This window comes from Harpegnathos saltator, unplaced genomic scaffold, assembly GCF_003227715.2.
Source record: "Harpegnathos saltator strain DR-91 unplaced genomic scaffold, Hsal_v8.6 scaffold91, whole genome shotgun sequence".
NCBI classification, from domain to species: domain Eukaryota; kingdom Metazoa; phylum Arthropoda; class Insecta; order Hymenoptera; family Formicidae; genus Harpegnathos; species Harpegnathos saltator.
Window position 1 is genome coordinate 530001 of NW_020230719.1, and position 17500 is coordinate 547500.

Here is a 17500-nt window from a genome sequence, read left to right on the forward strand (position 1 = left end):
TCGAGAAACACTCCTGCCGTTAGCGGGAACTGCGTAGCTTCAAGGCCCTCCCCCACACCCCGCCGCCACCCCGTCGCCGGCTCGCTCCTTTCTGCGTGTTCCTTCCTACTCGCACTCGCGGCTTTGCTACCCTCTGCGCGATAGAGTCGATTTTCGGGCGGAATCGCAGAAGAGAGAAGCGATATAGCGAGCGAGCGAGCGAGCGAGAGAGAGAGAGAGAGAGAGGGGGAGAGGGCATGTTCCGTTCATTTAAATTTCGCGTGCGTAAAGCGAAGCTTTTACAATCGACGGTTTCACCCCACCTCTCCTCCCTCTCTCTCTTTCTCTCTTTCGCCCACGTCTTCTTGTCCTGGAAAAAGGCGTTATCGTCCGACCGACGTGTCCGATTGCGTCCGACGCGAACGGCCGTGCGAGCTGCGAGCAACAACGTTCAAATCGGCGAAATCGCTTCCCGGAGGAATAAATGTGCACATTTCGAGTAGCGAATACCGCGCGCGTCTAAAGGCGGATTCACACCTTGACGGAAAAGCAGGAGGCACAAAAGCAGCGTCCAGTCAAAAATCACGCTGATATTCTCTCTCGCGAGAGAGACAGACTATCAGCGTTCGTCATTCTCTCTCTCTCTCTCTCTCTCTCTCTCTCTCTGTCTCTCTCTCTGTCACTCTCTCGACTTCTGTTTTTTGCCAAGGTATGAATCCACCCTAAGGGCGCATTCACACCTGGGCAGAAAAGCAGAAAGCAGGAAGGCAGCAGCCAAGAGAGTGACGGAGAGAAAATCTCTCACGAGAGAGAGAGAGAGAGAGGAGAAAGAGAGAGAGAGAGAGAGAGAGGCAGACTATCAGCACGAGTTCCGATTGGCTGCTGCCTTCCTGCTTTATGCTTTTCTGCCCAGGTGTGAATGCGCCCTAACTGGCGAGGAAAATCACGTAAATTACGTGACGACCGTGTCATACCTTTCGCACGTAGACTCCTGCAGGAAGAAGGACACGAGTTTTCCGCGTGATTCACTCGGCGGACGTAGCCGTCGCCGTCGACGAAAGTCTCGTTAATTCGCAATGCCGAACGCCGAAATGGCGAGATGGTCGACGAGTTAGCGCGCGGGTTAGGTTCCACATTACATCGGGAGTAAGCGCGACGTAAGCGCGGTGCATTTTTCAGCGTCGTGTCGATGGCACGAGACCGCCGCGTTATTTTGCCGGGACGAGGAGAAGCCGCGAGAGCGCGGGTTGATTGGCCTGCCGTCAGATAACCCTGAGCAACCGAGAATTGTATCCGGTTATCGGGCGGTTATCGCTTTGGCGAATAACGCAAAAAGCATTCGTAATGCATTCTCGAGTGCGAGCGCGACGACGAGGTCGACGACGGCGGCGACGGCGACGGCGACGGCGGCGACGAGAGTTCGAGAGGCGAGCCGTGCCGAGCCGAGCGGAGGCGAGAGGAGAGCCGCTGCAGTTAACGTAACCGAACCCTCATTCGCGGCGAAACGGATCCCCTTTCTTCTTTCCCTTTTCCACCCGTCGTCCGCTCACGTTCTCCCATTCGCCTCTCGCACTTTGACGGGCTTCCGTTGTTTCGATTTATCGAGAAACCGGAACCGAAACGCCGCCGCCGCCGCCGCCGCCGCCGCGCCGTCGCCGTTGCCATCGCAGCGCGGCTGGCTCGTCCGACGCGAAAGGACACCCCGGCGGCGGCGGGCCGCACGATCGCGCCCGTGCGTTTCGATTTTCGGATCCCCGCGAAATCGTCGGCGACGCGATGACGCGCGGAAGACACGCTAAGATGGCGAGACGTCGGCGACGAGTCTCCGAAGGCGAAGGGAGCGCAAAATCCACGCGCCGCGACGGGTCGATGATCCATGTGTTTATGAGGAATCGGGTCAAAACAAGGAGGAAGACGATAAAAATCAGGCCAGCAACAGCGCGGGGCAGAGGGGCAGAGGCGAGGGAGAATAAGAAAGAGAGAGAGAGAGAAAGAGAAAGAGAGAGAGAGAGAGAGAGAGAGAGAGCGAGTGGATACGCGCGGCCTCTCGACAGCAGGTGTGCGATGAACTCTCGAGGGCAGAGTCCTTTCGCGCGAACGAAAGGAAAGACAGAGCGGAGCCGGCCGCTCCTTCCCTCGGGATAAAGAGGGTGTTAAGTCCTGGCGGGAGGGGGAGGAGAGAGGAGAGCACGAGGAAGAGAAGTAGGAGAAAAAGAGGGTGTGAGTTGTTGTGACGGCGTGGCTGTACACACCGGAGGAGTCTTCGACTGCTGCCGATCTATCATCCCTTTTCTCGCAGGCGGCGCGCGCGCGCGCGACTTTCGTCCTCGCCGGAAATAGTCACGCTTGAATCATGAAACGGCGCGATTGCAGGAAGCCGAGGGAGCTTTTAGAACCTGCGAGACTCTTGACCGAATCAGAAGTCTACGATTCTCGACCGAGGAAAGCCAATAGATGAGGCGGAAAGAGAGACAGGGCGAAGGAGAGATAGAGACAAAAGAATCGGCAAGCTTGGGCCTAAAGCGGTAATATCACACTGGCGATTGCCGATTGGATTACAATCGCGATTGACGACTTTTCAACCAATCAGGGCAAAACAGGCACCGACGTTTGGGATTGGTGATTGCCGTTTAGACAATCCTCTATTTTGTGACCGCCAATCGCCAATCGCTGGTGTGACTGCGGCTTTAGGTTGCCCAATGGTAGAACAGCTCGTCCGACGAGCCAAAGAATGGCTGAATCAGAGAACTATTCTCGACTGAAGAAGACCAATAGATGAGGCGGGAAGAGACACGGCGAAGGAACGACGGAGACAATAGAATTGGCAAGCATGGGCCTTAAGTTGCCCAATGGTGGAATTATTGTCCAGCAAGCCAAAGAGGACCCGGGTCTTCATAGGTTACCCCGACCCCGGGACCTTGGACTCGCTCCGACATCATCCCCTCTTCGACTCGGGACTCGACTCTTCCGTGCAATCTTCCTCTCCGCAGAAATGAGGAACTTGCGGAGCGAGCGGTCCTCTTAAAACAGCGATTAGATACGGCGCGACAGGGAAGCTGCTGGCCACGAAGCAACAACGGCCGGCGAAAACGCTAATTGATAAATGGCGGAATGTTATCGGAGAGCGGACGGCGGCGGGAGGACGAGAGAGCGAGAGAGCGAGAGAGCGAGAGAAAGAGAGAGAGAGAGAGAGGAGAGGACGGGGCCGTGCGTGCGTCGGTCGGTCGGTGCGCGTGTCGCCGGCAAACAACACGCCGTTTCCGAACGGGAGACGAAGTTCGATACGCGATTATTATGACCCGCGGTGAGCCTTGAACTTGCCCTACGATAAGCGTCCGCTCCGTTGCTGCGCGTCGTCGTTCGGCGTTTGCCAACAATCGCCGGGGGCGCGCGCGCGCGCGCATGGCGCTAATCGGACATCGCGCTGACGATCGTGTTTGGTGTTTCCGACAGAATTTTTATATATATAGCCCGTGAGATAGCGCGGCTGTCGCGCTGATAGATCCTGCCCCCTCGGGCATTAGGAGAAAAAGAAAAATAAGATAGCCGCTGAGAGAAGGCGATATTGGCCGTGGTGGCTCGATCTCCTTCTCGAGCTACTCGTCTCGAAAGGCGGCACAATGTTGCTCGCGCAACGTCGCCGCGCTCGATCGAGCTTGATCAAACGCGACATCGCGAAGGTGGCTCGACGCCATCCCTAGTAGCGGCAGCAGCTGAACAGAGCGCGCGCGAACCAGCCAGCCAGTCAACCCACCAACCCCCTATTCAATGTCGCTACAATAATAAACCACCTCGGTTATCTGTATTTCTGTATTTCCCTCTGGGATTCCCGGCACATTCAGGCATCGAGGCCAAGTTCATGCTATATATATATATATATATGTATATATATGCGCGCCGTTCTATAACGGCGTTTTGTCTGTGTTTACTACCTTTCTACGGCTGTAGTGGTCGCTCGCGTGCGTCTCTATCAGGATTTCGCGGAAAGGCGATCGACCGGCGGCTTTGTAGTTCTCCGCGGCGCGAAAGCCGCGAGGAGAATTGGCGAGCGGGCGAGCGGCTGGGAGGTGGCGACGTTTTTCTCTCCTCCGCCGGGGCTTTCGCGAAATCCCTATCCAACGAGGAGGAAATTGACTTTCAGCGATTCTCGGCAGATAAATTTCCTCCCATCGGATACCGGATGCGCGAGCCGCCGGACGCGAACGTTGCCGTGTCCTCCCGGCGCGCGCTGTCGCGCGATCCTCGCGCAGCTGGCGAAGGAAAGGACGAACGCGAAGTTCAAGTCCGCGCGAACTTGCCGCGCGACCTGGGAGAAACGGAGAAACTTCACTTGGACTCACCTTCTTCTCGGTGAGCTTCTCGCACCGCCTCATCTTACAGATCTGATGACTCTTGTCGTTCCGGCACGGCGCGCAGTCGCCGCAGTTCTCCTTGCGCTGGCAGCCGATGCACTCTCCGCATCTCTTCCGCTTCTTCTTCGCCGGCTTGTCCCCGAGGCCGCCGTCGCCGTCGCCGTCGGTCATGCCGCCGCCCAGGTGGTGGACGCCGCGGTTCGCGGTGGAGGACACCGCGGCCACCTGGCCGGAACTCTCGACGCTGCCGGCACCGGCGCCTCCGCCGGCGCCGCCCCCTCCGCCTCCACCTCCCCCGCCGCCGCCGCCGCCGCCGTCCTCGGACTCCATGGAGCCCGCGCGGATTTTTCTGCGCTCCTTCTTGCGGCCGTCGATGCCGATCGGTCTCGTGGTCGGCGACGAGTCCAGCACGGTCGACATCGGATTCTGGAAATTCGCATGGTGCAGCTGCGGGTAGTCGGACTTCACCACCGTCAGCACCGTGTGGTGAGGGTGACCCGGCGGCGGCGGCGGGAACGCTTGCACCGGGCTGGAGCCCAGCAGCTGGATGTGACGCTCGTCGAGTAGCTGCTGCTGAAGCGCCGGCACCTCCCGCGCCTGCACCGGCGCCGGTACCAGCGGATAACCGATCGATCCGCGATGCGTGTGCGGCACCGGTAGCGGCGTGCCCAACGTGTGGAAGCTAGGCAGGGTCGTGACCGGCGGCGAGTGCGACATGGACACCGGCGACAGCGGCGTCAAGGCCGTCAGCTGCGGCTCGGCCTCGCTCGGCGCGGTAAATTGACTGGTGAAGCTCGGCAGGCCTTCCGGCCCGCCCGCCTTGGACTCCCACGGCCGGTACTGCTGGTTGCCGATTTCCCGCGAGTCGACCAGTCGACTCGACAGGCCCTCCGTGTAATAGTCGCCCCAGGACATGCCCAGGCCGACATCCTGCGGGTGGAGCGTCGTGAGCGTCGTCGAGCTGTCCATCGCGTTGTCGCCGGCGAAGCTGCTGAACGGCGGCAGACCGGGCGGCACCGCACCCGGTGAGGTCGCGACCGCCGCCGGAGGGCTCGTGGACACCCTCTCGGTGGCGACGACCTCCTTCGTCACCTCGGCGCTCATCCTCCCCGCCACGTCATCGCGATCTTAACCCCCGCCCGAGAGCTTCCCGTGAGCCACGCCGAGTCGTCGTCGTCTTGGATTCTTCTTCTTCTTGGATCCTCCTCCCGAGGCTCTCGTGTTTACTCTCTCCGCCGAGATTCCCCGCTCTCTCCTCGTCACCTTCCCCGAGTTTCACGTCGGAGCGAACTCTGTCCGTCTGTCCGATCGTCCGTTCGATCGATCGACTGATCGACCGACCGATCGACCGACCGACCGACGCCGTGGATTATCGCACTTCCGCCGCGCGAGTCCTCGACAGGATGTCCGCGCGGGGCATTTGAGCGTTCCTCTGCCCTTTGTTCCTCTTCTTCTTCTCTCTCTCTCTCTCTCTCTCTCTCTCTCTCTCTCTCTCTCTCTCTCGCTCTCTCTCTCGCTCTCTCTCTCTCCTCTATCGGTGTCAGTCACTGCGCGCGCCTGGCCGCGCAGTGATCCTCTTCAGTTGTCGTTAGTACGTCGAGCTGGATTTCGAGAGTCCGGCTCTTTCGTTGCGTCGTCCTGTTGACATGTTTCTCGATACGTTCTGGAGATGCGTCACCGTGAAACTCCGTCCGGATGGAAGAATCCGACGTTCCGACTTGGGGATACTCCTGATGGCGCGGCTCCTGTGTCTGCTGTTGTTCCGTTGAGCACGTGATCTTTCAAGCTCGTATTCGACGCGCTCGTCCAAGGTTGCTTCCTCGATTTTATATTCGCTCGTTCCCTCTCCCCCTCTGTCTCTCTCTGTCTCTCTCTCTCTCTCTCTCTCTCTCTCTCTCTCGTTTTTTCTCTCGCACTCGATTTCTCGCTCTCCCTGTCCTTCTCGCTCTCGCTCTCGCCCTGTGTGTCTGTCTGTCTATCTATATCTCTAACTCTGTGTCGTTTTGTACTCAACAGGTTTAGGCTACGAACTGAAGTAGATCGGTTGCTCCGGGAGTGTTCAAGCGAAATCCGGTTGACTCTCCTCCCTTTGTCTGATTCTTCTTCCTCTCTAGCTTGGCGAAAATCTGTCACGTGACGCGTCCAGTTTGAAAGATGCACTTACTTTTTACAGTTATCTCTATAAACCTCTTTATAGCTTACAAAAACTGTGCCGGTTTCGCTTAATTAAGAATCGGCTCTGACGAAGGAATCGGTGTGTGTCTTACTATTTATCTCGAGTTGACGAGAGATTAATTGTTACTTGATGAATGGTTAATAGAAAAAATGGTAGATTCTTTGGTTTACGGTCTTGCTCTCGTGCTCCATTTATTCTGTCGTTCTCACTCTCTCTCTCTCTCTCTCTCTCTCTCTCTCTCGCTCTCTCCCTCCTCTCTCTCCTCTCTCTCTCTCTCTCGCTCTCTCTCTCTCTCTCTCTCTCTGTCAATCTTCCTCTCTAACTCTCCGTTTCGCGACGATCACTTCTACCTCGCTCTCCACTGGATTTGGCACTGGTGGACTTGTTTGTTTTAATCTGTTCTCGTATTTCTCCCTTCGTTAGAGATATACTTTGTACACTTATTAGATAATATAGCTCTTAATCTTTTGTCTTCTTCTGAACCTAAGCTCTTGGGATATCTTCTTCTTTTTTTTTTTCGTTTTGTTCTTCCTTCACGTCGATATAAACATACTAATTACTTCTTTCGTAAGAAAATAGAAATCACTTGAGGTTAATGTGGCTTGTTAGAAGGCGGTTGATTTGTACGATCTGAAACAGAGAAGCAGAGAAATTCGCACATATTAGAGAGAACGCTCGTTCTCGCTCGAGGTGGGGGTGGGGGGGGGGCGCGAGGGGTGGGAAACGCGATTTAAGAAGTCTCTCTCTCTCTCTCTCTCTCTCTACCACTACTCAGGATCAGGTCGTTCCGTCGCGAATGAGCGCGTCGTCGCGATATACCGAAGGCGGCACAAGTTCAACGAGAAAGAAACGAGATGCACGGATTAGCGGGTGTGCGTTATTACACGTCACGTGAGCGTGAGCTCTCGCGCGCACGTGACGCGAAAGAGAGAGACTATGTGAGAATGTGTCACACACAGGCGTTGCTTATAACGTGACCATCGCTGCTGAGAGCCAAGGCTACTATTACGTTCGCGCTGTGTGTTTGCACATACACACACACACACACACACACACACACATACACGCCGATTCTCGCGCGCACCGCTCTCTTTGATACCCGCTAGCCGTACGTACGTTGCGCGCCTAACTGTTTCATTCACGTTGCTTAGAAGTCTGACGATGGCTTTGAACTGGTATCGCGTCGTCTCGAGTCGGCCGACTTGATCGACGTACCGCCCGCCCGCGCCGCCGTCGCAGAAACGCAAACTGTTTTTCGTCGTCCGTAACTTTCGGCCGAAAGCCCGTGAGAGATTGCGACTTTCCGAGCGTGTGCACGCGTAATGCGACGACACGCAATGTAGTATAAATAATATTCAATGAAGTCTCGCGCGGAATCGCGTCGTTTACTCGACGAGATTAAGTACAACGTGATTTCTATTAGATACAACGTGAGAAACGTTTGTAGATGCGCGAATGAGGAAAAAAGCGGCGTTTGCGGGAGAAAAGGGAGGAGAAAAGAACGAAATCGCAAAGAGGGAAGGTATAAAACTACTTCGCTCCTCGCGGGACAAGCTGTTTCGTCGCGAGTCGGCCGACTTGATCGACGGAGGACGCACCGCCGCCGCCGCCGTCGCGGAAACGCAAACCGTTTCGTCGTCCGTAACTTTCGGTCGAAAGTCCGTGAGATTGCAATTTCCTGAGCATATGCACGCGTAACGACAACGCAATGCAGAATAAATAATATTCAATGAAGTCGCACGCGTCAGTGTCAATCTCGCGAGAGCGTCGACATTCGACCTTAAAAAAATTTCCATTCAACTCAGTCGAGTGCACTCTTGCAAAAAAAAGCCGCAGCTCGAAATATCCGCGAGTAATTTATGCGCGCGTTTCGCGGTACTTTCGCCGGCATCGTCAAAAATCGCAGCCGGCAGCTCTGCGCGAAATATCGATCGACGTTTGCTCGCACTCGCGCCGCTTCTTCTCCTCCCATCCGTCTTGTCAGCCTCTCTCTCTCTCTCTCTCTCTTCTCTCTCTTTCTCTCTCTCTTTCGCTCTCGCAGCCCTAACCCGCCGACTCGTACCGCGGCAATTCTTTCGTAGCTCGGCGCGAAAGCGGCGCGGAATCGCGTCGTTTACTCGACGAAATTAAATACAACGTTTCTAGATGCGCAAATGAAGAAAAAAAGCGGCGTTTGCGGGAGAAGCGGAATGAAGAAACAAAAAAAAAAAGAAAATGAAAAAAAGAAGAAATCGCAAAGAGGGAAGGCATAAAAGCTATTTCGCTCCTCGCGGGAGAAGCTGTTTCGTTCGCTCGCTCGCGTCGAACCGCCCCGTGCGCGTCCGTGTGCGTGCACGTACGTGTGTGGTGTGTGTGTGTGTGTGTGTGTGTGTGTGTGTGTACGCGTGCGGTCTACGTACGTGCACATGCACACGAGCGCGAGCACAGTAGTGAAAGCTTTTGCGAAGCACGCGGGAACACGTAACACAGAAACCAATAGCTCTCGCTATGTAGCGGTTTTCCACCCCCGCCTCCACCGCCGCCGCCGCTGCCGCCGCCCGGCGTTTTCCGCCCCCGAACTCTAATAGCTTTACAGCTGTGACCGCCGCCGCCGCCGCCGCCGCTGCTGCTGCCGCCGCCGCCGCCGCCGCCGCCGCCGCCGCCGCCGCCGCCGCCGCCGCCGCCGCCGCCACGGCCGGTGTGCTTTCGCTATCGCTGGAAACTTGCACTGTCGTTCGGCCGGCACTTTCGCTCGCGGCTTCGACCTTGCGCGCGCGGAGAGAGATGCGACTCCGCCGTTTCACGCTGTGTGTACGCGAGAGATACCGTTCGTTCCCCGCGTTTACACTTGTCGATTGTACGCGACTCATCGTTCAACGTCCGGAGCGAGCGCGCGCACGCGCGCTTCTCACCGGCGCGATACGCGCGCGGATTTATTAAATGACGCAAGGCGCGCGAGGCGTCCCTAATTGAGCATCGCCGCGTCGGATCGCGAGGTGCGTTATTCGTCAAAGTCCGACGGCGATCCTTTTCCGTGGCGTACGAGGGCTCTCCTCACCGAGGGCCTCCGGTCTCGGCGATTGAACTTTGTTAATGTCCATAAATCTTGTCTAGACTGAATACCGCGAACTTTAGTCTTTAAAGGTCGCGAATCTCGGTGCGTCGATAGCGCGCGCGTGCGTGCGTTAAACTCTGGATGGCGGCGTTGTTCTTCGCTCAGAAGGACCACATTGTACGCACGCCGCGAGAGACGCGGCGCGTGTAATGTCGATGGGAATAATGTTCCGGAAACGATGCGGAAATAAAATCCCGAAAATCGTCAGGCCGCCGTCAGGCGATTCGTCAGCCGATCGTGGCCGATTGTCGTCATCGCGAATTGTCGTTGCTCGCAACTTTTACTTTATTGTATTAACACGTGTTTATTTTATCGCGCGGAAATGACCATCATTTCTCGCGCATGCGCGCGTTGGCGATTGGCAACCAATCGCCGAATAGCGGCAAATTTTGCAAACGAATTTTGCGAACGAACACGAGAGAATCCGATTCCCGGGACTTTTTACCACTCGCGACGAGACATTTCGCGTCACCCGTTAGCTCTCCGTCTCCGGCTGCACTTTCGTCGAATCGACCGTAGATGCATGCACAAAAATTCAATACCACCGTCGCGCATCACATAGGCCACATAGGGTGGCCGAAAAGTACGCGCGTCGGCGGTCGGCCCAGTCTCGTGCTCTCTCCGAAGTAATCGCGCGTCACATGACAAAACAAGAGGAAGGAAAAACGCAAACGAAAAGGATACGCCGGCCGATTATCCCGCAGCGCATTTTCTCCCCACGACTGCCATTTTCCTTAGACCGCCTTTTTCCCAACAATAAAATCCAAAGAGTCGCCGAGAGGTAAAGTAGACCGTTCCCAGAGGGAAATAACGCGAATGTCCCGCAAGGACAGGATGCGGGCACCGTGACGGGACGCCTTTTTCGGGACACTCCATATAACCGCGACAGAGAACGAGTCGTTTGCGGATTCTTTCGGCCGCGGCGCGAAGCACAGGACGCAAATTCCGAGAAGCGCATATAAACCAGCTGCCATAGAGAGACGGGGATTCCACACGCTTGGAATTAATATTAGCCGCGCGTCGCTAACGGAAACCGTCGCCGAGAAAAATCGCACCCGCTCTTTCGATCCGCCGGGCTCAACTGCCGTTCGCGGCGAAATTCCGCGAGTCGAGTCGACGCGGCGGACACGGATGTTCCCTCGCGTTCTCTACCACAAAGAGAGAGAGAGAGAGAGAGAATGAGAGGGGAAAGGGGGAGGCAGTAAAGGAAAAAAGCGCGGTTTTCAACGCGGTGTCAACAAATTCCTCCACTTGCAAATCCTCACTGTAAAATTCGCAAAGACCTCTCGAAGTGAGCGAGAAAAAAAAAATGCGGCGAGAGTCCGCATTCGCGCGCTCTCTCTCTCTCTCCCTCTCTCTCTCCCTCTCTCCCTCTCTCTCTCTCTCTCTCTCTCGCCGTTATGAACTCTCCGGGCTCTTCGGAGTACGAGAGAGACGCGTCGTCCGTTTCAGACGTCGTCCGTTTGTCGTGCATCAGGAAAGAAAAGGAGCAACGCGGCCGCACGCGCCATTTTTGCCGCGGCGCGTAATGCCGGAATTAGCGCGATGCCACCGCGAAAAAGCGGATTAACGCGCGCGGGCAAAGGAACGATGCAGCGGCTTGAGCATGCGAGCTGTGCGGAGGCTCTCCGAGACTTCTCGGAGAATTTCAAGAGCGTGCGCGCGCGCGCGTGCTGTAAGGTCGAAATTATAAACGGAATCAAGTCGGAATGATGTCCAAAGCACAAGTTTCTCGCACGCCGCTCGTTGAGGGAGGTCACTTGAAAAACGGGGAGGGAATCGTTCTCGACGGAGAAACCGAGAGAAGATCGGAAGGCGATCCGGACGAAGGAACGACTGTCGAGCTCGATTTTCAGTTTCGCCGAGTTAAATTACACACACACACACATACGTGTCGCGACAGAGGACAGAGACAGAGACGCGCGGAGAATTGTCCGTTCCCCGTATATCGGAATGCGTCGTAATTGGGCGCGTTTCAAAGGCAAGATCGCTCGATTTAAAAAGCGATATCCCGGGTAGAAACTCTACTACTAGCCGGAGCATGTCCTCGAAAGCGACGCGAAACATCACGAACGAATGGGCCCCGCGCGCGCGCGCGCGCGCGCGCGCACACACGAAGGGCCGGGGCCGCGTGTGTGCGTGCACATCCGTGGGACCTTGAATCAGTCGGCCTTTGTCGCGCGAGAGAGTCGAAGAGAGCTCCAGCTTGCGCCCGCGCCCGGCACCACGAGGCCAGCGAAAGTGTACTCGAAACTTTTTTTTTGCTCGCAGCCGCCGCGAACGAGCGAGTGAGCGAGCGAGCGAGCGAGCGCCGCTCATTTTTGCCCTCTTCTCGGCCGAGCTAGGAGCTCGGAACTCGCCGGAGCGACGGAAACGGACGTAAGATGCGTTTATTATTAGATTTCGACTCGCCCGATTCTCCCCGAGCGTTTTCCGGACGGCTAATGATGACTGCACCGCCGGCGTCGATACCACCGCGGGATACGCGGTATCGGCAATCGAGACTATCGATATCAAAGCCGACGACAGCCGCGACGATCTCGCGGCTGTCTCGATCGGCGGGCCAAGGAAGTCGTCGGTGCTTTCTTGGTTTTCTCTCTTTCTCCCTCTCCCCCCCCCCTCTCTCTCTCTCTCTCTCTCTCTCCTTCTCCAACCGAGATATTTTCTCTCATCTACGTTCTACGCTTTCCTATCAAGCCGGTTCGGCACATTTAGCATTGCATACGTAACGATTTCACGGATGTGTTTTTCATCTGGCTCCTCCTCCCCCCTCTTGCCGCTCTTTTTCCTTTCCGCGTCTCGTAGGGATTTGTGAGAATTGCTCTCCCTTTCTCTCTCTCTCTCTCTCTCTCCTCTTTGCAACGGTCGGTTAAAGCTGGATTCTCACTACCCGTCCAGACGACGACGGCGCGACGAAGGAGTCCGTCGATCTTCCGTGGCAACGTTCTCCGATACTTTCGCACGTACGAACATTCACAGTACACACCGACCCCGTTAAAAATTTCTATTAAAAAAACAGAAAGAAAAAATCGACAGGGATTGTCCTCGTGTTCAGCCTAATACGCGCGCGTTCGTGTCTTGGCTCTACCGAACACCAACGGTCGACCGCAATTGGTCAAGAGGGGCGGGAGAGGGCATCGCTTCCGCGTAATTATTTTGACGAAACTCGACTTCCTCGCGATGCCCGGCGAACCCAAACAAGATCCCTCCCCCGTCTCCGCGTCTCGCAAATTTCCCCGTGGATCCTCGCAAGCGCGGTCAGGGGGCTTGCCGTCAAAGTGGCGATGCAACGCATCGCGGAAACAAAGGATCCGCGCCAAAGTGGACGCAGGGATCAGTATCACGCGGGCGAACAGTGGCGGGGGGTGGGTGGGTGGGTGGGTGGGTGAACGGGGCGGGGGAGGGGGGCCAGAGGGCAGAGGGGAGGAATCGGTAGGTGAACTCCGCGAATCGCGCCGTGTGTACCTCCCGGCCGTCGACCAAAGTCACTTGTTGCTGTCCGGTTTCGGACCGCGAGAGGTGTTGTACCGTTCGAAACGTTCGATCTCTCTCTCTCTCTCTCTCTCTCTCCCCCCGTCCCATCTCCGGCCGCCCTTGGCTGCCGATCTTCGCGTAATCGCAGGAAAATCGGCCGCGCGCGCGAGAGAGAGAGAGAGCAAAATCGGCTCGGCTCAACCGAGTACACGACGCACTCACACGCACGAAACTTGCGCGTTCGCGCGCATTGATTCGCTGGCGCGCTTTTCGCTCGTTCATATACACGGTGTCCGAATTCATTTGGAATACCTTAGGAACCACATGAGAGAGAATATATTTCATTGTTTGCAAGAGTTCGGCCGAGAGAGGCGAAGGTCGGCACGTCGTCGAATTTTCAGTGTCGACGACCGTGATGGTATTTTCCTTTGTCGACGCGAAAAGACGGCAAAGAGGGCGGGGGAGGGGGAGGAGTTAGAAAACGTAGGTCAAGAATTCTGCTCAAATTCTGGTTGAAAGATAAAACCGAAAAACCGGAAAGTGTCCAATTACGACGCGCGATCAGCTCGCATTCGTTTGAAAATGAAGATGTGCTACCCTGTATACGCTGCGCGCGTGTGCGCATGCGCGTGCGGTCTTTCTTTCTCTTTCTCTATTCTACTCCCTCTCTCTCTCTCTCTCTCTCTCTCTCTCTCAAGATACCGCAAAGTACGTCGTGACGACGTTACGAGCATTGCGTACGAGTGCCGGTCACACGCACGTTTACAAACGACGATGACGAAGAAGGGAAGGAGGACGATGATGATGATGGTGATGATGACGACGACGACGACGACGACGACGACGACGAGGACTACGAGGATGACGACGACGACGACGACGACGACGATGAAGACGAAGTACGCGACGACGACACGCATCGTAAAACACGCATATCTGGTGTAGGTGCGTAACGGTTTGTGTTAAGGGTAGGGACGCCAAAGGCGCGCGGGGTAGGGATGGGTGGGCAACGGAGAACGAGCGCGAGAGAGAGAGAGAGAGAGAGAGAAAGAGAGAAAGAGAGCGGGGGGAGCGTGAGGGGAGAGGGGCAAGAGGGCTTTCGTAGCGTTAAACCCACCCACACAGGCGCGCGATATCGGAAATGATATAAAATTGCGTCGAGCGCGCCGCTGATATTTAAATTGGTTCGCTAAACCACGGATTAATGCGCGCAACGACGTCCGAGCCCACGCACGGGCTTCGAAAAAGAGTGCTGCGTGAAAAAAATATTACGCGGCTGAACCGAGACGCGGCCGCGGCCGCGGCGCACGCGCGCGATCGTTCCTTCTTTTATTTTCCTTTTTCGCGCGCGATAAAAATTTGCCTGTCGTAGCGAGCGCGTCGGAGACGCCCGATGCGCGCTGCGCGACGCGCGAGACCGCCGGAACGGTTTTTGAAAAATTACTAAGGTCGCGTCTCCAATGTCATCGGATTTAGAAGTGAGACTCCCGAGACGAGTGGTCCCGATAATCAATGGAGTTTTGACTCTGGTCTCTCGAGCAGATCGCTAGGTTGAATATTATTAGTATACTGGTAAAATATTATTAGTGTATCATCCTTAGCATTGTTATTATATTATTGCATTGAGAGGAAAAATCTCAAAGGAAACTTATCCACTGTGTGGATACTGATAACATATTTATTTGAACTCTTTCTTAATGACAAACTAAATTTAATATTAGATAATAGAATAAATTTATTGTCTAGAGTCAAATTTTTTTTCTTCCGTTTAGATAATTGACGATCGCTTTTTTATGTGAAACTACGGTTTCAAGAACACGTTCGATATACGAAATATATACATTAGTACAAATAAATATGTTATTATATATATATATATAGCTTCGGTCAAATAAATATTGTTTTCATTTTACAGACATCTTCTGGTAAATATATATATATACGAAAGATGACACCTCATCGGTTTTGTTGAAATTGATATATGTTGTAGAGATAATAGTTACGAGTGATTTTTATCAAAAGAATCAGATGGAGGGCGATATTTGTATATTTGAGGTATAATAAAATAAAGTTTAACGTTCGATCTCCCGTATTCTCACCTCGAGAAAAATCTAACCTGACTCAATCTTACCCTATGTTAATTATATAATAACACTTGGGCTAGATCAGATTTTTTAAATTTCTGTTGTTAACAACTTTTTAATACACAATAAGCGACGGCTGGAAGCTTTTGAATGAGACATCGTTTCGATAAAATATGTCAAACTTAAGATAATCATTTCTAATGTAAATATCTAGCGCAGAAATATTGCTGGCTGATTAGTTTTATAAAATAATTATTACACTGTTCACAATCGTCATGTATCTCAATCTCTAAGCCTCATTGAGAATAACAATAAATTAATAGATTTCCTTATTAACCGGAAAGTTACTCATGAAAGTATAAAATGCTGTGCTGTGTGCTAAGATAGAAATCTATTAATTTATTATTATTCTCAACAACAGACTCGTGTAGTTGCATATTGAAAGCTGTTGCCGAACTTCGAATTCGAGGTAGCCGACTTCAACAACTACCTCAAGCTTGACATGTGTTGTCAAGATGATGCCTCCGAGTAACGTTCAACAAACTGCAGCCGTCGCTCATCGTTTATTAGAAAGTTATTAATAACAGAGATACGAAAGAGTTCATCTAGGCTGTTTGTTTTTCTAATTGTTATTATACAATTGTACAACTGATACAGGGTAAGGTCCGGGATCGATTCCCGGTCCAGCTTTACTCATACATTCGATATGTACTGCAACTTGTCTGAACAGTTGATTCAGCCAGTAAACTGCTCGGTAAAAGTAATTGACAGCAATTGTAAAATGTATCGCGAAGTCTGCGGCATTTTGCCCTCTTCGTATAAGATAAGATCTTGCGTTAGGTTTCTTCCGAACGTACACCCACGGTAATCGATTCTGTCCCTTGAAAATTTTCACAAACTGAGAAGTGACTACGTTTCTACACTACTCACAGTCCATGCACGATTAATAAAATAACTAAAACTTACGCTCGTTTTTTATGAGGAGGATTGAGGCCTGATCTACAATACGTGTCGTAAGTTGTAAGCCGTAAGAATTGGCGAATCACAGTCAATTATTATAAAAATAATTGGCTATAATTAGCCAGTTCTTACGGCTTACAGCTTACAACATCTATTATAGACCAGGCCTCAATCCTCCATAAGCGAGCGTAAGTTTTAGTTATTTTATTAATCGTGCATGGACTGTGAGTAGTGTAGAAACGTAGTCACTACTCAATTTGTGAAAATTTCCAAGGGACAGAATCGATTACCGTGGGTGTACAGGGAATTAAACATCAAATTGTTAAACTTCATTTGTTGTTATATCTCAACAGCAAACGCCGTTCCTCATCTGATCCTTTTCGCAAATCGTTTCCAGCTATTGCCCTCACAACATACATGGTGTGCCATTTCAAATGTCGCAGGCAAATATCTCGAAGAGGTACGGAAAGATACGGAAAAATATTTTAGGCAAAGGTTGTTTGGTTTAAAGGCGGACATAAGACAGAGCGGCATCATTTTGTTTACAGATGGCGCCACTCTCGAGATATTCACTGATTTTTCGCAGATCTTTTTACTCTACTTGGTCTCTATGAATGAGAATATGTTGTTGCAATAGTACCCTAACTTTTGTTACCTTGATGATCATTGAAAATTTCAAAATCATCAGGCTCTGTATCGCAGCAACATATTCTTGAGACCAAATAGAGTAAAAAGGTCTGGTATTACTTTTTCTTCCGATAAATAATTATGGAGAGATATCGTAAACTAAATATTAAAAAAGATACTAAATTTTCCTTAAATATTTCAAAAAGTATCAGGCAAATAAAAAATGTTTTAAACAAGAGCGAATTAATCGGTAGAAAAAGATGATATAAAATGGGGATTTCCACATTTGACGGAAAGTGATGATCAGTAAATATTTCAAAAATTACGTCATCTCTAAGCAAAATGATATCGCAGTCTATATGCACCTCTTCAAACCAAACAACTTTTATCTAAAAGGTTTTCCCAAATATTTGCTCGCGGCATTTGCGATGGGACACCCTGTATATCGATGTCAACAAAATCGGCGAGGAGTGTCGTTTGTTATATAAAGTCCTTCATCATTTTGCAAAGTATTACGCAAATGTTCAAGTTTTGCCAAGTCAAAAGAGTCTTTAAATGTGCTCGTTTTCAATCTTGAATAACTTAATAACTATTGCCATTTTTGCAAAATGGTGACGTGACTTTTCTCCTCGGTTTGATCTCGGATTAATCTTCACAATTCTTCTCCTTTTCCAAAAGATCCCGAACACCCTGTATTTACTAGATTTTTCCTCTCAATGTATTACCACTACTATATTACTACTATTATTATTAC

General features: G+C 52.5%; 1 protein-coding gene across 8 annotated transcripts in view; it reads right to left on the minus strand.

Moving 5' to 3' along the window:
• Tet (tet methylcytosine dioxygenase-like) overlaps positions 1-17500 on the minus strand; it is a 76230-nt gene that overhangs the window by 54722 nt on the left and 4008 nt on the right. For 7 of the 8 annotated variants that reach the window (XM_025307593.1, XM_025307592.1, XM_025307594.1 and 4 more), the window contains exon 2: positions 4320-7137. In XM_025307593.1, the coding sequence (XP_025163378.1) occupies positions 4320-5435 (1116 nt within the window). In that variant the 5' untranslated portion in view covers positions 5436-7137. Of the gene's footprint in view, positions 1-4319; positions 7138-7623; positions 9033-17500 lie in introns of those variants that run through there. The other variant, XM_025307596.1, reaches the window with a different exon arrangement.